We start from the raw sequence: 27685 nt of genomic DNA, 5'->3' as shown, positions 1-27685 counted from the left end.
TTAAGCTCTAAGGTGTTGCATTTTTTTCCAAACTTCAAAGCACATTTTTGCAAAGTGTGTGCATTTTTTTTTGGGGGGGGGGGGGACTAGAGTTTCTTCCCACTACATAAAGATAAACTGGATGACTACTCAATTGTTAACTTTGTACAAGATCTGTTCACAGACTTCACAAGAGTCTGATCACCACTGGAGGAATAAATGACTAATAATAATTCTGCTCCTCACTAAGCCATAAATTAAGGCTCCAAACTAAGCCATAAATTAAGGCTCCAAATCAGTTTAATACCTCAAATTAATTTAATGCCCAAAAGTGAAGTATGATGGGTGATGCAATAGGTCATTTTCAAAATAAAAGGGAGGAGGGGTAAGCCTTTTGTATAAGAAAGAGCTTGCTTGTAGAAGGGACCTACTATTCCATTTCTCAGCTATGTGTTAAATCTGGTACAGAAACCTTTCAACTGACCTGCTTCACTATAGGTACTCTTTATATACAGCCAGTAAGCTTAGGTTCATGACAGAAGGGTCTCTTAAATCTAATTACACATTCTATACTGTACAAATAAAATACATTTACATGTTGCAACACTTAAAATGCAATGCTGATATAAGTTGATACACCCACTTTCACTTTGGAAGAGGAAAGCCCCAATTACTTGTACATAATCCTCATAGCTTTTAAGAGACCACTCCCAAAACTACCTCTTTTTGGTGGGGGGGTAGGCACAGAATAAGTACTGAATTACAATCAGAAAAAAAGTTGCATAAAAAAATACACAATACGTAAAGCAAAAAAATACAATTTTATTAGATTCAAGGACTAAATTCCTTTTAGTATTGCTGAAGAAAGTTCATTCCCTGTGGAACTGATCAATAGGTCATGGTCCACAACTCAAGTGCTATTGAACATTCTTTACAACCATGTAACAATGAGCAGGAAAGTGTGAAATGACTCAGTAATTCCAGTCTAACTCACTCTGTGTCCTGCTGCAACTATATAAATATTCAAGTAGACAAATGCCTCTCCAAATTCCAAAACTTTATGGCCATAACTGTATCTTGAGAAAGCTTCAAGTGAAAAAATACATGAAAATACTCAACTTTTCTTTTTCTTAATATACACAATTGCCCACAGATTTGAAGACAGCTACTAAATGTTTTAGACAGGTTGTCAAGACACTCCTGCTGGACTATTTCTGGTTTGACAACAGAATTCATTTACAAACACTGACTTCTGTAACATAAGCAGCATTATACCCGCACCAATACCAATATCAGCTTAAATGTAGTTTAATACAGAATAAATGCCCCTTTTAAACTATTTCAAAATACAGACCAGTGTATTCCAGAACTGTAAAAGTTGCACAATTCAAAATATTGGTTAATAAAATCTGTTTAATCAAAAACTGCATTGACCAAAATATTCAACTTCTTGTTCCTAGGTTTTGTGCATGTAATATATTTCTAACATCCTGAATAATTTTTCACTCAGAGAAAAAAAAAATGTTTACTTAAAGCAGGCTCAAAAATCGCCAATAAAAAAAGTTATTGTGGTCATCATACAATGCAAAAGGTAGTTTTCTACCAAGTGGAACTTAGAAAAACAAACTTCTAAAATGGAACGGACAAACTTTCAGTTTCTCTCTATTTGCTCTAAATCCAAGTCTGCACAGTCTAAAGAAAATATTTCTTCAGTGCTTTCACAGTCACTAGTGTCCTCGTCACTTTCACTCACTGCTGCAGTTAACTGAGAGCATCCACCACTGCTGCCATCTCTGTGAGGACCAGGATGATGCTGCATTATATCCAGTGTCTCTTTAAGAGGGCTAGAGCCAGGGGTGATTATGCTCATTAGGTCGTTTGAGTCACATGGTGAAGACACAATAGTCTTCATTTGAGGATCATCATCCTCATCATCTTCATAGTTGAGAGATCCAAGGCTTTTTGAATTTTTTAAAGTCTGGAAAGTAAAAAAATATAGTTACATAACCAGTTACAATGGAAAACTTACTATAAAGCAGTACTGGTGCTTGAAGGACAAAGTCCACATGCAGTCACAATCACTAGTTTCCCAACATTTGGAAATATCAAAAAACAAAATGCAAGGCAAGACATTTTAGCACCTGGTAAATCAAATTTCACGCAGCTGAAAATATACCCTCCCCCCCAAAGTGCCACAATGGAACTGTAGAAAATAACTTCTTGTGCTTTCCATTTTTTCCCTTATTTTTATTTTGTACTTGTATATATTGACCATCCTTTCCTCGAGAAAGGAAATTGTACATTTAACATGGTTTTCTCCACTGAAGTTAAGGTGCAAAGTAAATGGAAAGCTCCAAGATTCCTTACTTTTTCATTTTAGTAAAGCTTTATTACTGAAACTGGCCTGCACTGATGGCGCTGAGGGACACAGCCCTGACTATAGGCCAGGCAACATGGCAGCTTAGGTGCTTGACAGCTAGCAAGCTCAACATAAATAAAGCTGTAAAAATATGTACTGCATTCTCACAGCAGCCATGGAAGCCATCACAGACGAGGAGATACAGGTGAGGGTTCATTTCAGCTAAAACACACAATCTACCAAAGTCATAATGCCTTCCTGCCCAAACATAGCACTCCACCACTTGACTAGCTTAACTGTGCTAAAAGATCTCTAACAAATTCAATCAAGAATACATACAGATTAGAAAGGCAAAAATTTCTTTATCTTGTTTCTGCTCAAAAGTGCAATTCTGACATCAGAATAAGATATTTCTTCCATCTTATCTAGGACTTGTCCAGTAATCCACATAATACAGGAAAGGAGATCTTAAACCTGCAGTACATGAAGTACTGCCACCATGCTCTAAACTCAGGAAAAGACAACTTTGTTAAGCATCCTTCTGACAAGGCATTAACTTTCAGTGCTGTTAAGCTAGTAGCACACAAGAGAGAAGAGAGCACCCTAACAAAGGACACTCAAAAGTACTTTGGGACACTTCTCTGTTGTGTGCATTATGGTTTTCAAATTTGTAGATCACTTTGCTCTCCTGCCTGCCCCCCCCCCCCCCCCCCCTTCAAGTTGTAGTACATTAGGGCAGCTAGAACTCCACAAGAGTTAGGACAGTCACTAGAGGATTGTTTCTTAAACTCATTTCTTAAAACACTAACTGGGAATGATCAGTAGTGCAGTTATAACCCTCTATTTTACATACAGGAAAGATAACCACTTCCCAGAGTTGATGCCTTTTCCTACGCATCCTAATAGCCTACCACACTTTCTTGCTGCTTCTGCAGATTTGTTGCTTGTGTTTGGGTTCCAGGCCATGGCCATTCTGACCCCCACCACCCAAATCAAGAACTTGCATATTTTAGGTTTTGTTTTCAGTACAGCAGATTTTCTGGACAGTCCTGTAAACTTTGTCAAATCATTTTAGCATCCTTTTTACACAGTGTACAACCTTTTGTTACAGTCTCTAGCACTAAAAACTATACATTATATGAACCAGTACAGATATATTATTTGACAGATACATACATCAGCAAGTCTAAATCAAGCTATTATAGCCATATATAAAGTCACTGTAAAAGATCAAACTTAAGTCCGTTTATAGCCTTTCATAATTTGTGGAGTGCAGAGCTATATAGCCTTGGTTAATTACTATACTCAGATAAAATGGTGACAATCTTACAAAGATTTTCAGCTGAAGTGGAGCAAACCAAAAACACTTTATACATATCCACAGGCACATGGGGGGGGGGGGGAGATACCAAATGGCAGGGCAAGCATAGGAGGTACCCAATGCATCAACCCTACCATAGCATAACAGGGACCACAAGTGACTGCTAAAAAAATGTTAAAGCCCAGGTGCTTTTGTAAAAATCTGTAAGCTAGCTGCTGCAACTGAAGACTAGCAACTAAAATATTTAGAAAAAAAAAAAGCAGTTAGAAGAGCAGGGCAAGCATAAACAAGTGCAAGTAAGCTTAGCATATTCAAGACCAGAATAAATACTGCTAAACTTGATAGAAAAAGTTAGCTGAAGACTTTCTAAAATTTCCACTGTCGCATCTTTTTGAGTTTCATATGGCTTGTTTTAGTCTACAAAATATAACACTGTATACAATAATGCAGTGTTAAATAAGGAGTCAGATAAATGAGGCATATAGTTGTTCAGTTCTCTACAAGTGTTTAGATATCCAATGGCAAACAGCTGGATTTAGCAGATTGAGAATCAGCCTAAGTTTTACTTGCTTACCATTGTCTTCAAATCTTAAAAGATCTCCAATTAACCTCTAGATCTTTAACAAACGGAGTTATAGCCTCACAGTTCAAGAAAGTGTTCATGTTCTCTTGAACCACAAGTGTTACTAAACTGCAAAAATATAGAATGTAATGATTACTTTGTGATGAACAGTTTCTTTCAAAATTAGACCTTTACAAAATACAAAAACATTACATCGATATGTACTAGCATTTCAAACTCTACACACAATATCCGTGAGCTTTTCATATGAGGCTAAACACTTCTGCCCATTACATGAATGTTGAAATTTAGAAAATGAGAAAAAAATATATATATCACACTAACTAAAAATACCACGAACATTTAATAGCTCTTTAGCTGCATTAGATAGAAAATCAAAAATGCAGCTGTGCTGTCTATGTTAAGCTTTAAGATAAAAAATTCACTTACAATATTTATATTAAACTAGAAAACCATGTTGGCACAGCATGTTAGTTGCCATCTGAGAATAATCCTAGAGAGCAACCAAAAGGCATACCTAGGATTTAATAAATCAAATTACGATGTCATTATAACCATTTAAATCAATTTACATTTGGAAAGTCACATAATGACAAAGGAAAGCTCATTAGTATGGAAGAGGACCATCTAGGAGAACTTCAGCCTTAAAAACTAGGCCTAAAAGAACCTTGAGCTCTGCCCCTACCACGTCTAGACCTACCCTAGACTGTGAATCATAAGCAGGATATGTCCATCCTTAGTAGGCCAATTTCTACTAAACTTGGGTGGCTGCACCTGCAAAAATCTTTAACAGTTTGCATAGACTTAGCTTTGTCCTCCATCTTCTTTAAAACTGCTTCCACAGGCGAACCAAACAACACATCAGACTGTAAAGGAGCATCCAAAATCCTTGTCTTAACATGCTCAGCTAAATTCTGATCCCTCAACCAGGCATGCCTGCGAAGAACAGAACTAGTGGCAGCCACCCTCGAGGAGGCCTGTACAGCATCAAAACCACATTGCAAAGAATGCTACCCACTTGTTCAGACACATGAACTAAATCCAGCAACTCTTTACACTCAATACCTTCCGCCAAAGCATCCACCTTAGATTTCAGTTGTGAAAGGAGATAATTTTGATATTTAAGCATGTGAAACTGACAATTCAACGCCCTCATGGCTAAAGTGGAAGAAGTATACACTTTCTTTCCCCATCTATCCAAAGCCCTTGCCTCTTTATCAGTGGGAACAGGGTTTTTAACCACAGAGGCCTTAACACCTTTAGGTCCCTGAGAAACAGTTTCGGGTCTGCCCTAGGACTCTTAAAAGATACTTATGAGCTTCAGGCACCCTATAGTACCTATCAGGTTTAACAGGAGCAGGAGGCAAAGAATCAGGGTTCAGGGAAGCCTCTGCAAAAACATCTTCTACCACATTCAACACAGGAGGAATAGCTAAGGGCCTATGCTGGGGCAAAAACAAGAATTCCCTAAGCCTTTTCCTGGAATCAGAGTAATCCTGGCCTTCCCATTTAAAGTGCTCCCTCATGGAATGCAGAGTCTCTGAAAATGAGAAATCCTCAGGAGGAGAAGCTGTAGGAGTGGAATCATCCACATCAGAATCAGAATAAGGAGGATACTCCTGCAAATCTTCCGCAGAAGACTCAGAAGCCTCTGAACACTGTTCAAAACTATCAAACTCCGGTTCCACCCTAGGCCTCTTATCAGGAGGGGGCATAGAACCTCTAATCATAGTAATCAAATCTTCTGCCATTTTAAGCATATGTTTCTTAGGCACAAAACCAGAAATGCTAGGAGAAGCCCCCACTGAAGCTGAACTTGGCCTACCTCTCAAAGAAGTTTTGGCAACAGAAGGAGAGGCTCTAACTACCTTGGGAAGAGAGGGAAGAACAGTTACCTGAGAAGCCCCCTCAGCCTGGCCTACCTCCTGAGAAGGCACATCCTGTAACAGTAAAGTCTCAGCCTGAGACTCCAAAGAAACACCTGGCAAAACCTCTGGCTCCACTGAGCCTTCTAAAGAACCGACGTCCGGGACTGCCGGTTCATCAACCCTAAACTTCGCTGTTTTGTCCTTGCGCTTCTTGACGAAGCGGCGCCGGAGCATCCGGCGGCATTTTATAACTGCAACGCTTCCCAAACACTAACCTGGCACAGTCTAACCGTCTCTTAATAGTGCGTTTGTTAAACCTAGCACAAGAGCGGCATCCAACAACGTCGTGCTCAGGCCCTAAACAAGGTATACACAAGGTATGGTAATCCCTATGAGGTATCTGTTTCCCACAAGAAATACAGTTATTCACTTTTCTGACATCGGTTAAATACTGAGGCAAGAAAAACCAAAATGTTCCCAACGGGTACCAGCCAACTCTGATTCGGTCTGAAACTCCGGCTTCGGAAATATTTCAGAACGCCAACCTGCACTCGCAAAACTGCTTCTGCATCGGACCATGCGGCAAAAAAGACTGAGGATATGACGTCGGTCATGCGCATTAGTACCCTGACGTACTGACGTCAGTCTAATGCGCCCTGACCGACGTCAGCCATATACTCTGGTATTCGGGCCGACTGGACAGCGGACTACCCCCAATAGTAAGGACTGCAGCAATGTGGAACGAAGAACATCGCAAGGCAAGACATTTTAGCACCTGGTAAATCAAATTTCACGCAGCTGAAAATATACCCTCCCCCCCAAAGTGCCACAATTTACCCTCCCCCCCCAAAGTGCCACAATGGAACTGTAGAAAATAACTTCTTGTGCTTTCCATTTTTTTCCCTTATTTTTATTTTGTACTTGTATATATTGACCATCCTTTCCTCGAGAAAGGAAATTGTACATTTAACATGGTTTTCTCCACTGAAGTTAAGGTGCAAAGTAAATGGAAAGCTCCAAGATTCCTTACTTTTTCATTTTAGTAAAGCTTTATTACTGAAACTGGCCTGCACTGATGGCGCTGAGGGACACAGCCCTGACTATAGGCCAGGCAACATGGCAGCTTAGGTGCTTGACAGCTAGCAAGCTCAACATAAATAAAGCTGTAAAAATATGTACTGCATTCTCACAGCAGCCATGGAAGCCATCACAGACGAGGAGATACAGGTGAGGGTTCATTTCAGCTAAAACACACAATCTACCAAAGTCATAATGCCTTCCTGCCCAAACATAGCACTCCACCACTTGACTAGCTTAACTGTGCTAAAAGATCTCCCCAACAAATTCAATCAAGAATACATACAGATTAGAAAGGCAATAATTTCTTTATCTTGTTTCTGCTCAAAAGTGCAATTCTGACATCAGAATAAGATATTTCTTCCATCTTATCTAGGACTTGTCCAGTAATCCACATAATACAGGAAAGGAGATCTTAAACCTGCAGTACATGAAGTACTGCCACCATGCTCTAAACTCAGGAAAAGACAACTTTGTTAAGCATCCTTCTGACAAGGCATTAACTTTCAGTGCTGTTAAGCTAGTAGCACACTACAAGAGAGAGCACCCTAACAAAGGACACTCTAAAGTACTTTGGGACACTTCTCTGTTGTGTGCATTATGGTTTTCAAATTTGTAGATCACTTTGCTCTCCTGCCCCCCCCCCCCCCCCCTTCAAGTTGTAGTACATTAGGACAGCTAGAACTCCACAAGAGTTAGGACAGTCACTAGAGGATAGTTTCTTAAACTCATTTCTTAAAACACTAACTGGGAATGATCAGTAGTGCAGTTATAACCCTCTATTTTACATACAGGAAAGATAACTGCACTTCCCAGAGTTGATGCCTTTTCCTACGCATCCTAATAGCCTACCACACTTTCTTGCTGCTTCTGCAGATTTGTTGCTTGTGTTTGGGTTCCAGGCCATGGCCATTCTGACCCCCACCACCCAAATCAAGAACTTGCATATTTTAGGTTTTGTTTTCAGTACAGCAGATTTTCTGGACAGTCCTGTAAACTTTGTCAAATCATTTTAGCATCCTTTTTACACAGTGTACAACCTTTTGTTACAGTCTCTAGCACTAAAAACTATACATTATATGAACCAGTACAGATATATTATTTGACAGATACATACATCAGCAAGTCTAAATCAAGCTATTATAGCCATATATAAAGTCACTGTAAAAGATCAAACTTAAGTCCGTTTATAGCCTTTCATAATTTGTGGAGTGCAGAGCTATATAGCCTTGGTTAATTACTATACTCAGATAAAATGGTGACAATCTTACAAAGATTTTCAGCTGAAGTGGAGCAAACCAAAAACACTTTATACATATCCACAGGCACATGGGGGGGGGGATACCAAATGGCAGGGCAAGCATAGGAGGTACCCAATGCATCAACCCTACCATAGCATAACAGGGACCACAAGTGACTGCTAAAAAAATGTTAAAGCCCAGGTGCTTTTGTAAAAATCTGTAAGCTAGCTGCTGCAACTGAAGACTAGCAACTAAAATATTTAGAAAAAAAAAAGCAGTTAGAAGAGCAGGGCAAGCATAAACAAGTGCAAGTAAGCTTAGCATATTCAAGACCAGAATAAATACTGCTAAACTTGATAGAAAAAGTTAGCTGAAGACTTTCTAAAATTTCCACTGTCGCATCTTTTTGAGTTTCATATGGCTTGTTTTAGTCTACAAAATATAACACTGTATACAATAATGCAGTGTTAAATAAGGAGTCAGATAAATGAGGCATATAGTTGTTCAGTTCTCTACAAGTGCCTAGATATCCAATGGCAAACAGCTGGATTTAGCAGATTGAGAATCAGCCTAAGTTTTACTTGCTTACCATTGTCTTCAAATCTTAAAAGATCTCCAATTAACCTCTAGATCTTTAACAAACGGAGTTATAGCCTCACAGTTCAAGAAAGTGTTCATGTTCTCTTGAACCACAAGTGTTACTAAACTGCAAAATATAGAATGTAATGATTACTTTGTGATGAACAGTTTCTTTCAAAATTAGACCTTTACAAAAATACAAAAACATTACATCGATATGTACTAGCATTTCAAACTCTACACACAATATCCGTGAGCTTTTCATATGAGGCTAAACACTTCTGCCCATTACATGAATGTTGAAATTTAGAAAAATGAGAAAAAAAATATATATATCACACTAACTAAAAATACACGAACATTTAATAGCTCTTTAGCTGCATTAGATAGAAAATCAAAAATGCAGCTGTGCTGCCTATGTTAAGCTTTAAGATAAAAATTCACTTACAATATTTATATTAAATTAGAAAACCATGTTGGCACAGCATGTTAGTTGCCATCTGAGAATAATCCTAGAGAGCAACCAAAAGGCATACCTAGGATTTAATAAATCAAATTACGATGTCATTATAACCATTTTTAAATCAATTTACATTTGGAAAGTCACATAATGACAAAGGAAAGCTCATTAGTATGGAAGAGGACCATCTAGGAGAACTTCAGTATCCCATCTTAATTATTAACAATAAAACATATGCAACAAAAAAATTTGAAACTCTTTCAAAAGGGCATACTGTTGAACTTCCGCATTCATGCCAGTAGGTTAAGAGTCAAGAGCACAGAACTCATGAACTGCACCCTGACCAGGCTGTGTCAATGAGGAAAGTATTCCTGCACGTTTTCTTAAGTGTCATTTTCTACATCTCAGAAAATGGGCTTGGATATGAAACAATCCACTGGATGCTTGACATTCCAAATGAGGAGATTCAAGTACACAGAGCCAGCTAAAAAGAAAGTACACAAAATCTGTACATCATGACTGACATTCTTAAATACAACCACTGACATCCTTCCTCTGGGCCAGTGATCAAGGAGACTCAATCCTCACCACTGACACTGGTTAGGGACGTTCACTCGGAACTAAAATAGATGCACAGAATTTTCAGATGCAGCTCATTGCACCAAACAATTTCCCTTAAGAGCACACTCCAGGTACTGCAGCTAGACTCTCTCTCCAGGCCCCAAATAAGACTCCACCTTTCTCTCTGCAGAAATCAGTGCTCTGTCTGCATTCCATGTAGCGGACACAGATTTTCACACACGAGAAGGGCTGGCACAGTTTAGCCGCTCTGCTATCCTTTGACCAGACTAAGATAGACTGCCACCACAGCCATGCTCCAACAAGGGTACCCAATTATTATACGGAGTAAAATTAATATAAATGGTAGTGTTTGACCAATGCAGCAAGACTTTCTGGAGCAGCCACAGTGTCACCAAATGAATACAAGTACTCTCAAAGGTTAGAATAGTCTCTAAAAGACTAGCCACAATGAAAACCAACTATATTTAAAAAACATGAAAATACTGATTACAGGAAATTAAACACAGATGGAAAGATTCACACAGATATAGTGAGATTAGTCAAGTATTTTTTTCTGTATTTTCCTGATTGATCTGATGAATTACTGTCCCTTGGTTAACTTTCGAGAGCAAGGCAAGATTATGTGGGTGAGTGGCCCTTTTGTCAGGTTTCACAAACAAGACTGCTGAGAGCACAGCGACATCACAAATATCCAAATATCATTTCAGTGCTCTCTATAGAATATCACGTGGTCACCTGACTCTGATGACCACACTTCCCCCTTTACTAGAAACTTGAGCCAGGATCTTGCACGTGTCACACACACACACCACAGCTTTGCTAAGATGCGTTACAGCATCTGGAAGCTGTAAAACAAAACTTCTACTCTTCCTACAGAGCTACTAAGCCAAGCTTCTCAGACACAGTTATGACAGCAGTCAGAGACAAAATAAGATACAATCTTTATGGCCTAAACCAGGTAACTGGACAGAGATGAACCTCTTCTCTTCAATTATCTGTTTCAATATATTCATTTCAACAGTTACAATACAGTCTGACATACAGGTGCATTTTTCTGCCCAGGAGGACCCACTGTTGGTACATTTTTAACACAAGCTGCTTTACAAATAAATTTTTTCAACACAAGCATCTATACAAATCCGCTCGATATACAAATGACATACAATTCAGAAAACTCCAGCTAGCATATGTTACACATCCACTGCCCTACTCCTCCTAGTACAGCTGATATTACCAGACATCATCGCAATCACTTTAATGTTCACTAATCATGGTTCATAAAAAGCTGCTGCTAGCAAGTAAGGAAAAATGAAATGAGAGCAAGAGCGAGAGTGGGAGAGACCAACCTTACAGAAGTCTCTCACATACTTGCCTCCAGACTGCTGTGTTCACAGGTTCATAGGAGAGTACTAGGCTAATGGCCTTGGAGCAATCACAAGCCTAGCCCAAGAACATATCCAGACGTCCTGTTGCTGGACGTTCGTTCCCTGTATCCCTATCAAGCAAGGATATTGAAATAATCCCCGGGCTGAATTTCCTGTTACCCATCCATTCAACAAGATTTTTCTTGAAGAGGGCCAGTGAGGTGCTCTGCCTGACAAATGGGGAGTTTACTCCAGAGTATGGGTAGTCTCTGGGTTAGGAACCGGTCCCTCTGGCAGGTTCTGTTTATTGTGGTGATGACACTGAGGTCCTTTGACCGTGTGGTGCAGAGGGATTGGGTCTTTTTCAGATGGAGTCTAGTAACACTGGGTCAGACATGGTTTTGTATGCCAAGCAGAGATCACCTACCTCTAAGTAGGCGATATGAGAGTGTATAGCTGTAGTTTTTGAGAGTCTGTGTAGGGCAAGTGTTTGAGCCCTAGTATCCTCTTTGTGAGGAATTTGTGGCCTCTCCAGTTTTTGCAGGTGTCTAGTGAGGTACATACCAATTGGGGCATTGTATTCTAATTAGAGAGGGATTATGACCTCCTCCTTCCTGGATGAGAAACCCTTTGTGCCACATAGGACTTTCTAACTACAGTGGTCACATAGTTGTCGAAGGAGAGGTTGTTATCCACTTGTGTCCCTAGATCTCTTATCACACACATTACGATGTCCATCACGTCTTAAAAGTGAAATTACAGCAAAGCAATCAAACAGATACAAACCTAGCTCTAAAGAGGTCCACAACCACTATTTCTATTCAGCATACACAAAATGCTGCTGACAATATATGCACAAGTTAGATTATGTCCTCTTGGAATAATGCTAAAATGAGAGGTACAGTGCAGCAGACTGTAAATGAATGGCTAAGTGAATTTAGAACATTTGCTGGGTTATAAAGTTGTCTGCTGCAAAGTTGTAACTTCAAAGCTCAGTCATGGCAACATTTCCTACTGTAATCTCAATGGAACATTTGTTGAAGTAGGCAAATGCTGCAGAAATTCCATCACTTCCTCTGCTTTTATGAAAGCATACAGAAAGACCAAGAAACATAAAAGTTTTGCCTCAGCATCATAAAACTAAACTACAATGGAATCTTCTGCAGTCATACAATTCAATCTACACCTGAATTCCTAAGCATATCATGTCCAAGTAAGATGCCAATACCACAAGTCTCTACCATGTCACATCAATGGGCCTTGCACGCTGCCCCACTGCAATCATTTTGGGAGATGAAAGTGACCAACTGTTTCTCTGAGACAGGCAGACGTGTACCAGAAAGTGCGTGAAGGACAGTGATGTTTTAAACTTAAAAAATTCTGAATTTCTTCATGCAATTTGAATAGCGACACTGAAAACTCCAGTAGACAAATAAGATGTAGTTAAATGGTCCCGAATTAGTGTCAGGTAGCAAACATGAGACACCATTTTCAATATGGTGTCTAGCACAACTGAGGAACACTGAATCTACATATTATGGAAAAGCTTTTCAAAAGCCACTTTTCACCACTTGTGACAAGAGCAAACATTAATATAAAAGCAATCAAACCACATTAACAAAGTTAATTTACAAGTACTATGCATCACATACATTGTTTATCATACAGTCTTGTTGGTCTTTCCGGCTTTTCTCGGTTAGGGGTCGCCACAGCAGAACTCGTCTGCTAATGATTGGCAGTAGATTTTTTTATGGTGCCGAGTTGCCAGCCCGATGCCCAACCTTCTGCGAAGGCACGCCCATTCACGCATGTTTTTCGGAGGCCACTTGACCACGGGGAGGACATGCAGTCGAGTGGCCTAACATTTAAATTGAGTGCCCACCTTCTCTTAAACCTCACTCCTCTCCCAAGCCATTTTTCAACATGAATGGCTCCAAAAATTCCAATTTTTTTTTTAAAGAAACATCTTTATTAAAATCATACACGACACAGGCCATCACAAAACATCTTAACATTTTTAACTGCAAACATTATATATCACTTGTAATATCCAGTCAAACATTACATAACTCCTTCAAATCCTGCCTTATTGCACCTCAATCCTCCTTCAAAACTTTACTCTGCATGTATTGTTCCCACAGCTCCCATTTTTTTCATGTGGAATTTGCTCTAAAGATACAATTTCCAGTTAATTTTATCTATGTTATAGTTGGCTTTGATGGATTTCCATTTTCTAATAACTGCTTTTTTGGCATCCACCATAATTAACTCGGCAAGAACCATGTCTAGGCAATTCAGATTCTGTATCATAGTTCAAAAATTTCTTCTGTCAAGAAATCAGCCCGAGTGCTTAACAGTGCTATAGAATATGTCCAAAGCAGTAACAAAGCTAATTAAACAGGATTTATCCTATTTGAAATGTGTTACCAAAAAGTATTTTGACCCCATTATATTTAACTGCATTTTTATTTACTGCAGAAACAACCTGCAATTTATTATACAATGTCAAGACAACCAACACAAAACTCTAGTTTAACATTCTCTAACTGGCAGATTATATTTTAGCAGATTTACGAGCAGTATTTTTCCTAATGGGAAAGAAAAATACTGCTTTAAGTTGTACGTCATGACTGCTATTCTCATTTGCTGGACAACTGTTCAGAGTTGGTAACAAAACTTCCCTTCTAAACATAGGTCAGGCTAAGATGCTGACTTTTCAAATTGCCCTTTACATCCTCTCTCATGCATAACAAAGCCACAGTATTCCGAGAAAAACCTAATTAGGAATGAGTCTTCTGATGATTTTTTTAGCTTTGTAAGATGCCAAATCTACCCCTGACTACACACCTTTTATGGAGCTGCTTATGTACAAGACAAGGACCATCTTAAAAAAAAAAAAAAAAGGATTAGAATTGCAAACCTTTACCTGTGACCAGATTTGTATGGCCTCCAGCTTCCTAAATGCAGAAGGGCCACATTATTTATACTAAATCACACCCTTATTAAACTACAAAGACAGCCTGATGGTGAAAGCAATCCTTAACTGCACAAAAGGTGAAGAGGTCAAACTCTAATGACTTGAGAATAAATCCTTCTGAATGACAGGATTCTGTTCCCTGTGAACAAGCTTCAACAATAATGACATGCCAAAATACTGTAAGGAACACCTTTGATTTAAAACAGTCAAACATTCATGACTATCAACAGTAGGTTCAAAATACTACACTTTCAGTTCTTCACTATGAACCACTTTCTAAGCACTGGTACCTTAAAAATACAACCCTTCACAGTTGTAAAGGGTGTTCTGTCACCATTAAAAACAAGAACACACTTCCCCTCTGCCCCCTACCCCCCACCATCTTTGTATTCAATAGTAGTACGTACAGTTGTGGAGTGACAGGTTAGCAATGCCTTTAATACAAAGGGGATATAAAGGTCTTCATGCCATTTGTACTACTGCAATAAAGTAACTTCTCACACAATTACTGTAAAAACAGAATAGCACCCCCACACCATGTCGAATACAGGATGTCAAAGATCAAGGTCTGGAGTTAGCTCTTAGAAACCAAGGGCCTACCAGATGAACAAAGGAAACGCGGTTTAAAGGGGTATATATATTTAATACAATAAAGCAATACACTGGCACAGCAGGAACAGGCTCTGACAAAACTTTTACGGCATATGATTATGGCTGTGAAGCAACTAATGAGCTAGGTTAGATTCCCCCCACCCTTTCCCAGACTGACGGATCGCTTAAAACCTTGCTCACAATCTGCTGCTAAAAAGGGGTCCTTGAATCTACCAAGTTTATATGGTGAACAATATTTCTTCATCAAGATGCAAGTGCGCATGCCAAGTCTAACATGTACAGATTTGAAATGGGTGGGATTACAAGGTTTACTAAGAAAGATACCCTACATTGCTTAATAGAGATGCCCATGATTCTTTGTTCCTCAATGTCCAGCAAGCTCAGCTCTGTAGTACTGAGCCACGCGATTAATATGGGCATGATCATGGGTCAGTGAACAACTATGGTCATAAATGCAACTGTGGAAACATTGCGCAAAAAAAACACAACACTGTACCCATGCATATGCACCTTCAGTATAAAAGGTGCATTTAGTTAAGTGCAATGCAAGCTCAGCATTCCATGTTGTTGTGTCTTTCGGCTTTTCCCGGTCAGGGGTCGCCACAGCGGAACTCCGGTCTGCTAATGATTGGCAGTTGATTTTTTACGTGCAGAGTTGCCAGCCCTAACGCACAACCTTCAACGAAGGTACGCCCATTCACGCATGTCTCCACGTAGATGCTTTAGCTGAAAGTGGAACGCGAACTACAACCTGTTGTGCATATTATAAATTGAAGTTATGGAAGCTCATTTTCCTTGGAGAATGAGCAGATTCAGTTCCAACAACTTAAGAAATGGATCAAATCACAACACCAAGCGCAACATTTTGCCATCAAATCAAAGACCTTTTAAAAATTTAAGCACACAATATTTTTTTAATTTTGGTTTACTTATTTTGCATGAAAAGTCCAAAAGAGCAGATGCAGTATACAGAATTTAATATGCATGAACGCGCACACTTTTTTTCTGTGTTTTTAAAAACAGCTGAGATATTTAGGATTCACACACTCACATTTAAAATTAATTATTCGCAGGGGAAAAAAAAAAAGGCACTTCTGGCACATCATGTACCTCAGTCTCATATCTATTTCATGCAATAGGACAGCAACAACTTAGAAAGTCAGCAATGATGTGACCAAGTGTATTTTTGTATAGCCAAATGGCTCACTAGGCCCATAAGCATTACACCGCGAGCAGTTGGCATTTTTTACACCCTGAGCAGTTGGCATACATGGATACGTGCTTCCTATAAATTTCAGGAAGGTGACCTGGTTAAAGCTTACAATACATGGGAAATGAGAAAATACTGGGGGGGGGGGGGGTTCTACTACAGCTGTGTACACCGTAGTAGGCCCAAACAGTGAAGCAAAGAAAAAAGCACAGTTACCTTATACAGCCAAACATAGGTAGATTGGAATATGGTTCTGGCAAAGAGTAAGCTTTTCCTTTAGGGACAGGTTTCTCTTCCTTGTTGGGTGCAATAAAGACCTTTTCTAACAAGTACAGGCAAATTACTAAAATTCTTGCTAGTTTGTGTTAAGTGGCAAACATTCTGTGCCTACAGTGCTAGAGAACGCCAAATAAAAGTTGCACTAATTCTTTATAAAACAAGGGAACAGGCAGGGGAAACAAAAGTTACATACTTGCCATAACAGATCTTCATGATCAACATACATCCAGTTCAACACTAGGAGTGATTAACCACATGTAGTCCCCCCTCTTAGGCTCATAGGTTGGTACTAGGCTATCGGCCCTAGGGCCTATACAAGCCTAGCCATAAACAATTCCCCAGCTATTTCTTCCCACACCATTTACTTCCTTGGACAACTGTCTAGCAGGGCGACTGACGCGATCCCCGGGTTGAATTTCCTCCCATCCAATCGTCAAGGTTCCTTTTGAAGAGGGCCACGGAGGCGCTCTGTTTGACATGTATGGGCAGTCTATTCCAGAGTCTGGGGAGTCTCTGGGTCAGGAACCCATCCCTCCAGCATGTTTTGTTTATTGTGATGACAAGGTTTAGATCCCTGGAGTGTGTGGCTCTGAGGGATTGGGATTTCAAGTGTAGCATGTCCAACAGCTCTGGGTTTGACATGGCCTTGTATGTTAAGCAGAAATCACCTCCGAGTAGACTATATGCGACAGTATAGCTGGAGTTTTTTTTAAGGCGGTCAGCATAGGGCATCTGCTTTAGGCCTGTGATTTGTGAGGTATTTCTGCGGCCTTTCCAGTTGCTGCAGTTGTCTTGAGAGGTACATACCATACCATTGTATTCTATAATGGGTCTAATGGGTGAAGAGTAGTGGGACAATGACCTTTTTTCTGGATGAAAAGCCTAGTATTAGCACCTTTTAAGCCCCTTCCAAGCTGCAAAACGTTTCCTCTAGCTCCCATAATGCACCACCTCTCCCAGATTGGTTCCTTTCTATTTGGGGCCTTAGTGCAAACTTTGGGGATTCTCAGGGTCAGTCAAAAGGTTTCCACACAGCAGTATTAAAAACAAATGGGGGGAGGGGGGAGGATTTGCTGAAGTGGATGCATATGGCTCATTGAGATTTAATACTATGGCAAATACACAGCACATCTTCCATGGTCCAGTCAGTCTACTAACACACTAGCACAGAGTCCCCATCTCTAGTCTCTTGGCTGGTACAGAGACAGAATACCATGAAGGATGGTAACCCTAGATGGCAGATCTGAAGAGATCACAACCAGCTTATACAGTCTTGCATAAGTATGCAATTAAGCTCTAGCCACACATTTTATCTTCTAGAGCTACTTCAGTGTTTTTTAAATCAGAAGAATGTGCCTTAAAGATTGCCTGAAAAAACATGCATTTTGACAGTCACCTAGACATGACGACCCCGTTTACCTTCTGCCAAAGTTTGCTTGACGTAAAACAAAATAGCCAGTTTGCTGCTCTTCATTTTTTGTTCCATGTCGGCAAACAGTTTGGCACATACTCTCCCTGGCCGGATCTTCAGGACGATCACAAGATTAATGTTTATCTGCTACTTTTAGCTTGAAGTTGAGACATTAGAAGACCCTATCTTTATGGAAGGCAATAGGAAGTTTAGAAATAAGACCAATTTCAGAAGCATTCCTGGCTGAACCAATTGCAAAAGAAATGTTCTATGAAATCAAATGCTTAAGATCCACTGTAGCTGCTGGTTAGAAAAGGCCTTCACTTTTTCAGCATCAAATTTAAAATCTCACACTGGACTAGGGTCCCTGAGGGGAGATCTAAGCAAGAAAGCTCCTTTCAGAAAGGCTTTACTTTCAATGATGCTTAGGACAATTTTTTTTTTTTTTGATATTCATCAAGGGGAATCTCGACTGTATAGTAGCTAGAACCTTTGTCAAAACAAACTAAAAACTGCAGAACTGTTACAATGGGAGCTAAAAGGGGCATAAGAAAAAGTCTAAATGCTACTTACCTTTATTACAGTTTTCCAGGAAGGGAAGCGTTGTCGCCTCAGGTTAGACCTTGCCCGTTCGATTCTCAGTGTCTTCTGCATGGCGACATGCGTGAATGGGCGTTCCTTCGTTGGAGGTTGTACGTTAGGCCCGGCAAGCCAGCACGTAAAACTCTACTGCCAATCATTAGTGGACTGGAGTTCCGCTGTTGCGACCCCTAACCGGGAAAAGCCTAAAGACACAGTTTTCCAGAAAGGGGAGCTTCTGGAAGGCAGAAAGAATCTAAATCAGCTTGGAAGGGAACGATACATTTGTGGTCCGAAAGGAAGCAGTTTGAATGAGACAAGAATTTTTTTTTAGTGTGGTCTGAGAAAAGGCTTGTCCCAAGACGAGAGACCACAGCAGAGGGAACCAAACCTGTCTGGTACAGAATAGGACTAGGTAGTTGGATAATGTTAATCTACATACTGACATTCTGCAGAAATTTTACTAGGAGGAAATTGTGTGCATACAGAAACCAGGTGTCCATGGCTGAACCACAGTACCCAAAGGGTTTTTTTTCCTTGAAGATGCATTATGGAAAAACTGCAAGTTGAATTAGTTGGGATGTGAACAGGCTTCAGTGAGGCCTTCCCCAATGACTGAAGAGGGAGTTCTTTGCCAACAAACTGAAGGACTACTGGTGAAACATGAAGCATCAGATAAGCTTGTCCTCTATAGATTTATGGGACATGCATCTTGGTACTAGAAATTAATGTTGACATGGCCCATTCTCAAAACCTTACTGATGACAGAGGGAGGAGCGATGCCCCTGGCTTGCTAATATATCAAACCAGTCATGTTGTTAGAGAGTGGATGGTTATAACACCATTGGGAACTGCTGGACACCCTGCAACACTAGGACTACTCCCATCTCTAGGGCACTGAAGTGCAGGAAGGCCTCTTGAAAGTTCCTTGGAAGATCAGACCCTAAACAATGCCTCTATATTACATATGCATCTGCTCTGAGGCAACAGTCACACAGGAAGAGGAAAGTACAAAGGGACAGCCTTGTAAAAAACAGTCTTTGTGAAGCCACCACTGAAAATGCTGGCTGCAAGCCTTTCGACAACTGAACTGGAAGGCAACACCATGTTGGAATCCTGATTCTACTAGACCCCCTTCCTCCATTGACCACCAAAAGGAGCTTCATTTTCCACCTGTTCAACGAATAAAACAAATTACTGCCACTACACCTAGAACCTTGTGGCATAGAGTGGGTATCTATTTGGAGGCCAACAAATACACACAACAAACGACTGTATGCTGGAAACATATCTATTTCAAGTATACTAAAATATAGCTCACATTTTATATGACCATATTTTATTTTATAATGTATTTTATTATGTATAGTTTATAATTTAAACACATTTATCATTTACATATTTATTGCTATAGTAATTTTTTTAAAATATTTATTATAAATTTTCTTTATACATTTTATACAATAAGTATCTAATTTTATATTGTTGCTATCTATAATATATTTATTATATATGTTTTTTAATATGTATTTTAAATGTTTTTTATTGGTGTCAAGTCATTTTATACATCTCTACATTGACATTGTTTAATTTACTATGTTAGTTAATTAAGTGATTGGGAAATTATGTGTGTATATATATGAATGGCCCAGTTGTTAATTCTTTGTACTCTGATGATGCCCTGATGTTTGAGTGAAAGCGCCAAGTACTTTTTATTTGTGTGGTTCTGTAGCAGGTTGATGCAGTTCACTGTGTGGGTTTTGCATTCTATGCTGGAAATCTGTTTGGGAGAGAGCTAACTACAAAGGTCAATGTAAGCAAGTGGCATCAAACAGGTCTGTGTATTTGTGAGGGATCCAGCTGGAACTTTAGGTGTTCACTGAAAATTGCCCAAGGACCTGAACAGTTTCTGTAAGCAGCTCCCTGCTTGAATGAGTGAATCCCATGTTGTGGCTAGTCGACAAGATGGAGGGAAAACTCTTGTACACTTCAGTCTGAGGTAAACCGCCAAAAATGCCATGCACACTTTGGGGGCTGTGGTAAGACTAAACGTTGAGTGTTTAGAATTGGTAGGAGCTGTCCCCATCCCTGAAGCATACAAACAACCCTCTGACACCTTGTAATCACCCTGGATTCTAGACAGCACTTGGTCTTTTCTTCAAACACTGAAGGACTGAATGCATTGTAAGCATCCAGAATGCTGTTATCTTTGTGCTGGTTTAGGCTACCACACACCCAGTGAAGGCTAGAGGCCCTTATTACGGCAACTAAAAAGAAAATAATTCTGAATAAACTCTGTAGTCTCTGGTCTGATGGGGCACCTCTAATTTGGCAGTGTTCTTTTCACAAACACAACATTTTTCTTCTTCCTTGTTAGCATCTTGTACTGGTGTGACAGAGAAAAGTATAAATTAACATGATTGCTGTAAAAAAAAAACAGTTCATCCAAAACAAATACAAAAACCTGTACACACCAATTTCCCAGTTTGCCTAAGCACATTTCTTTGCGTTTGCAAATGCACATTTATTGAATACAGATCAGCCATCAACACACTTCATCAAGCTTCCCCATAAAATTACGTTATCAATACATTTCATGAAATACATAAATAAACACTAATATTTACGTGTAGCTTACAGAAATGGTGTTTGGGGGGGGGGGGCTTGTACTTTTTGTGTGGAGGTCTCAGAAGCATGTCTTCTGGAGGAATTGCTACTTTGTTTTGTGAGCAGTGCTGCGACTGGATTACACAGTCTGTAAACTGCCAAAGTTTTTTGCAGTATACAGACCTTGTACATTTCACTGTGCTGTCTGCACTCTGTGGTTTTGTTTCAACTACATGCGGTACTTGCGCGCTTGGAATCTGCACTGTTTTCTCCAAGCAACCTTCCGGGCAGTCAAACAATTACAGGATTACTGATGTTTAAAACAATCGAGGAAGAGATGAAGTCCGATTCAGTGGTTAAAACAGAGAACATTGCTTTTTGTGCAATTATTGCATTGCAGACACTGAAAATCATATGAAGAAGCAACATGAAGCAGAAACAGGTTATTAGCGCAGGTCAGCCATTTATTTGGCAAAATGCTACCCAGGAACAGGAATGTTTCCGTTACTCCTGTGCCTGGGTTGGATCCAAAATTGCTACAATTCTAATTAGGAGTTTACACATCCCTTTTTACTTTAACATGTAGTTGTTTTGCCTTCATGTTTTGAATTACAGTGGGTTATAAATCTGGATGCGATAATACACAAGTACCAAAAATTACAAGGAATAGAACATGCAAGGCAAACATCAAGGATGTTTTACAAAACAAGTGACAGTCAAGAGCTATGCTCCATTCACAAAACCATCCACTGACCGCAGGTGTGAACAGACATTTTTGTGGTTGACTTCTGAAGTAATTAATTAATGTTAATGTGAAACTGTTGAACCACATGGTAGTGGTCAGTAGGAATTGCATGAGATCTCCTCACTCAAATTTAGTAAAGGTGCCCCATGCAGTAATTCTGGCTGTACATAATTTACTACAGATAATGCTCAAAATCTACTGAACAAATTCCAGACAGACTTTTTCCCAAAAATAAAAACAGTCGGTCTTCAAAAAGTACAGTTTTGTACCTACCATAAATGTAGATGTTCGAAGATCCACATTGCTGCAGTCCTTACACTTGGGTAGTCCGCTGTCCTCGGTCGGCCCGAATATCAAAGTATAAGGCTGACGTCGGTCAAGGCGCATTTGACTGACATCAGGACGTCAGGGTACAAATGCGCATGACCGACGTCATATCCTCAGTCTTTTCTTGCCCCAGATGTCAGAAGACCCTTAAAATAAAGGTCAAAACCAAAAGACAGCAAACAACCAATCATCCTAGCACTAAAAATATGTACAATATATACAATATACACCCTATTGACAACCCAACCCACACAACCGCCTCTAACTACAGAGGGGAAGGAGGGAGGGTAAATTGGACTGCAGCAATGTGGATCTTCGAACATCTACATTTATGGTAGGTACAAAACTGTACTATGTTCTTCATCTCACATTGCTGCAGTCCTTACACTTGGGTAGAATCCCAAAGCAGAGGTAAGGGAGGATGGCCAAACTATAAGGAAGCAGGAGCTGCCAAAATGCCCTGCAAAACAGCAGTGGCAAAACCAGCCCTGGATTTAGAGTAAAGTGGTAGGTGATAATGCCTAGAGAAAGTATGCACTGAACTCCAAGTAGCTGCCTCCAAAATATCCTTAGTTGCCACCCCCCTCAAAAAAGCTGTCGAAGTGGCAGCAGCCCTAGTGGAATGAGGCCTAATCCCAGCTGGAATCTCCTTGCCATGATGGGAATAACAGAAAGCAATGCAAAACCCAATCCACTTAGAAATAGTTTGTTTTGACACAGGCTTGCCCTGAGAACTCAAAGCAAAAGAAACAAATAACTGCTGAGACTGCCTGAACCCTTTAGTTCTGTCCAAATAACATCGCAACTGCCTGTGTACATCTAAAGTGTGCAAAATCTTTTCCCCTTTATTTTGGGGATTTGCATAAAAAGTAGGCAAATGAATAGTTTGGTTTAAAGCCACACTAGAAACCACTTTAGGCATAAAGGAAGGATTAGTACGTAAAGATACCCTATCCTTATGGAAAATTAAGAAAGGCTCAACCGCCATAAGGGCCTGCAACTCAGAAACCCTTCTTGCAGAGGTAATAGCCAACAAAAAGCAGTCTTCCATGATAAAAACTTTAATTCAGTAGTAGCTGCAGGCTCAAAGGTTGTAGAGTGAGTTTCTCCAACACAAAATTGAGATCCCAAGCAGGAGCAGGAGCTCTTCGTGGGGTCTTATATTCTTTGCCCCTCTAAGAAATAGCTTGAACAAAGGATAAGAAAACAATCGATGGTCACATTCATAGTGAGCGAAATTGCTGCAGCATGAACCTTAATAGAAGAGAAGGACAAACCTTTGTCCAGTAACTCAGTAAGATATTGAAGAGCCACACTTAAATTAGGCTCAGAAACATCAAAATCCTTTGCTGCACTCCAAAATAAAAATCTCTTCCATTTATCTGCGTACACTTTCCTTGTACTAGGCCTTCTAGCTTCCAAAATAACATTCAAAACTTGCTGTGGAAGTGGAGGCCCACTATGGTTCAAAACAGAATATGCCAGGCTGTTAGGTGCAGAGAGTGAAGCTTGACATTGAGCAAATGACTGTCCTCCTGAGACAACAGGTGTGGAATCGAAGGCAAAAGCCATGGAGGTTTCCGTACCAGGCTTCTCAGTAATGGGTACCAATGCTGTCGAGGCCAATCTGGAGCTATCAAAATCATCCTTGGCTTGTCTTGTCTGGCCTTTAGTAGTACCTTTGGGAGGAGAGGCAGAGGCGGAAAGGCATACACATGAAGATTGCTCCAATTGAAAGAAAGAGCATCCACTTTCCAAGCTGTGGGATGAAACCTTTTTGTGCAAAACTTTGGCAGCTGGTGGTTTAGTGGAGAAGTGAACAGATCTATGTCTGGAGTTCCCCATGACACTGGATCCTCATGTATTTCAGAAATTGACAATTTCCACTCGTGGGGATCCACAATTTGTCTGCTCAACACATCTGCTAAGGAGTTCTGTGCTCCCGGCAGAAACCTTGCCTGAAGATGTAGCTGTAAACTGAGAGCAGTCTCCCACAAAATCATTGCTTGCCTGCATAGAGGATAAGAATGTGTTCCGCCTTGCTTGTTGATGTACCACATGACAGTTGTGTTGTCTGTTGGAATCAACACCTGCCCTGGAAGAAGTAAATCCTTGAAAGCTATTAATGCAAACTGGACTGCTAACATCTCTTTCAAGTTGATATGTAGATGTTGTAGTCTGGCAGGCCACTTGTCTTGTATCCACTTTCCATTCAGATGAGCTCCCCAAGCTTTGTCTGAGGCATCTGTCGTTAGAATCTGACTCGCCTCTGGCGGGTCACAGAGAGTCCCTTGTTTAGGTGACATTCCTGAGCCCACCACAACAATTCCTTTTGAATGCTAGGTATTATTTGAATGACAGTGTCCAAATCCTGGCAGTGCTGTGTCCTTACATTTTGAGATACCATTGTAGCTTCCTCATATGCAGTCTGGCATTGGGAAGCACCAGAATACAAGATGCCATGAACCCCAAGGCTTGAAGGACTGTCCTTGCAGTCAGCCTGGACTGATGAGACAACTGATGAAAGTAAAGGGAAAGATTATTTTGTTTGTCCGGGGTCAAAAGGCCATCTGGGATGCTGTATTCAGTCTCACACCCAGAAAGCACATGTCCTGAGAGGGTACTAGACTGGACTTTATTTCGTTCACAGAATACCCCAGGCATCTTAGCACTGCTATCACATAATCCAAATGATGAAGAAGCTCATCCCTTCCTTGAGCCAGAATCAGGCAATCGTCCAAATAAGGATAGATCTGTATTCCTTTTAACCTGAAGAAAGCTATCACTGGAGCCAGAACTTTCGTGAACACTCTGGGCGCAGTAGATAAGCCAAAGGGCAATGCAGAGAACTGATAATGAGAAGTCCCAGCTCAAAAACGCAGATACTTCCTGCAACTCAGCCTGATAGGAACATGAAGATAAGCCTCCTTGAGATCCAAAGTTACCATCCAATGATCTTTGCCCAGCAGAGGTAAAAGCTGCTGTAACGTCAACATTTTGAACTTTGGAATGTCCAGATAAGTGTTGAGGATAGATAAGTCCAAAATTGGTCTCCACGTGTTCCCTTTCTTTGGTACTAGGAACAGGTGAGAATAAAATCCTAGGCCCACTTCTGGCATAGGGACCGGCTGAATGGCCCCTATTTGGAGTAACAGAGAAATTTGCTTATGAGCCTCTATTCTTTGTTGAGGAGGAACGTCTGGCATGCCTCTGAAAGGAGGCAAGGTATGGAAATAAAACCTGTAACCGTGGTGTATGATATCCAATACCCATCTGTCTTGGGTAATTAAACTCCAATTTTCTTTGAAAAGTGCCAACCTTCCTCCCAAAGGTGCTGCCAGACGAGAAGGCTCTGGCAGCTGAAAAGGTAGGTCATTGGGTCTGTTTACGAAGGACTGACCCCTGCCCTCACCGAAGACTGTGCAGGAGAACTCCTGTTCTAGGCCTGAAAGAGCCCTGAGCTCTGCCCCTACCACGTCTAGATCTACCCCTAGACTGGGAATCATAAGAAGGATACGTCCACCCCTTAGTAGGCCAATTTCTACTAAACTTTGGAGGCTGAACCTGCAAAAAATCTTTAACAGTCTGCATAGACTTAGCCTTGTCTTCCATTTTCTTTAAAACTGTCTCAACAGGAGAACCAAACAACACATCAGATTGTAAAGGAGCATCTAAAATCCTTGTTTTAACATGGTCAGATAAATTCTGATCCCTCAGCCAGGCGTGCCTGCGAAGAACTGACCCAGTGGCAGCCACCCTAGACGAGGCCTGTACAGCATCAAAACCACATTGCAAAGAATGCTTACCCACCTGTTCAGAAACATGTACTAAATCCTGTAACTCTTTACAATCAATACCTTCCACCAGAGCATCAACCTTAGACTTCAATTGTGAAAGGAGATAGTTTTGGTATTTCAACATGTGAAACTGGCAATTCAAAGCCCTCATAGCTAGAGTGGAGGAAGTATAAACTTTCTTTCCCCATCTATCCAAAGCCCTGGCCTCTATCTGTAGGAACCGGATTCTTGACAACAGAAGCCTTAACACCTTTAGGCCCCTGACTAACAGTTTCTGGGTCTGCCCTAGGACTCTTAAAAAGATACTTATGAGCTTCAGGCACCCTGTAATACCTATCCAGTTTAACAGGAGCAGGAGGCAAAGAATCAGGATTAAGAGAAGCCTCTGTAAAAACGTCTTCCACCACATCCAAAACAGGAGGTATAGCCAAAGGCCTATGCTGGGGTAAAAACAAAAATTGCCTAAGCCTTTTCCTGGAATCAGAGAAGTCCTGACCTTCCCACTTAAAATGCTCCCTCATGGAATGAAGAGTTTCTGAAAAGAAAAATCCTCAGGAGGAGAAGCAGAAGGAGTAGAATCATCCACATCAGAATCAGAATAAGGAGAATACTCCTGCAAGTCTTCAGCCGAAGACTCTGAAACATCCGAAGCCTGCTCAAAACTCCTAGCTCAGGCTCCACCCTAGGTCTCTTATCAGGAGGGGCAAAGAACCCTAATCAAAGTAATCAAATCTTCTGCCATTTTAAGCATATGCTTCTTGGGCACAGTTCCTGAAGAACTAGGGGTGACACCAACTGAAGCTAAACCTGGCCTGCCTCTGGGAGAAGCCTTGGAAACAGAAGGAGAGGGCCTAACCACCCTAGGAAGGGAGGGGAGTATAGTAACCCGAGAAGCCCCTTCAGCCTGACCTGCCTCCTGAGAGGCCACATCCTGCAATAACAAAGTCTCTCCCTGGGATCCCAAAGAAACCTCCGGTGGAACCACCGGCTCCACCGACACCTCTAAAGAACCGGCGTCCAGTACAGACTGTTCTTCTAGCCTAGGCTTAACTGCTTTGTCCTTGCGCTTCTTGAAGCGGCGGAGCATCCGGCGGCATTTTATAATTGCACCGCTTCAAGACTAACCTGGCACAATCTAACCTTCTCTTTATAGTGCGCTTATTGAATCTAGCACAAGAGCGACACCCAACAACGTCGTGCTCAGGCCCTAAACAAGGAATACACAAGGTATGATAGTCTCTATGCGGTATCTGTTTCCCACAAGAAATACAATTATTCACTTTTTCTGACATCCGGTAAACCACTGAGGCAAGAAAAAACTAAAATATTCCCCAACGGGGTACTTGGCCAACTTTGACTCAGTCTGAAACTCCGAAATCGAAAAATTTCAGAACGCCAACCGGCACTTGCAATGCTGCTTCTGCATCGGACCATGCAGCAAAAAAGACTGAGGATATGACATCTGTCATGCGCATTTGTACCCTGACGTCCTGATGTCAGTCAAATGCGCCTTGACCGACGTCAGCCTTATACTTTGATATTCGGGCCGACCGAGGACAGCGGACTACCCAAGTGTAAGGACTGCAGCAATGTGAGATGAAGAACATCTGCTTTAGAAATTTATACCAGTCATTTAGTCACAAAATACGATATAGTAAATTGATGGACTTGTCTGCATGTATATTTGTGCCCAGACCAAGAACATTTTTACATTACACACTAACTGCA

General features: G+C 40.7%; 1 protein-coding gene across 7 annotated transcripts in view; it reads right to left on the bottom strand.

The window, feature by feature from the left end:
• Positions 1 to 781: 781 nt before the first annotated feature.
• Positions 782 to 27685, bottom strand: part of FAM53A (family with sequence similarity 53 member A) — a 111128-nt gene continuing 84224 nt past the window's right edge. For all 7 annotated transcript variants that reach the window (XM_044062314.1, XM_044062317.1, XM_044062319.1 and 4 more), the window contains one exon: positions 782 to 1957. In XM_044062314.1, coding sequence (XP_043918249.1) covers positions 1631 to 1957 — 327 coding nt within the window. In that variant the 3' untranslated portion in view covers positions 782 to 1630. The remainder of the gene's footprint in view (positions 1958 to 27685) is intronic.

Source organism: Protopterus annectens, chromosome 2.part1 (genome assembly GCF_019279795.1).
Source record: "Protopterus annectens isolate FY-2018-M chromosome 2.part1, PAN1.0, whole genome shotgun sequence".
Lineage (NCBI taxonomy): Eukaryota > Metazoa > Chordata > Ceratodontiformes > Protopteridae > Protopterus > Protopterus annectens.
The sequence above is the reverse complement of the archived record's forward strand: the minus strand, read 5'-3'. Positions and strand labels throughout refer to the sequence as shown.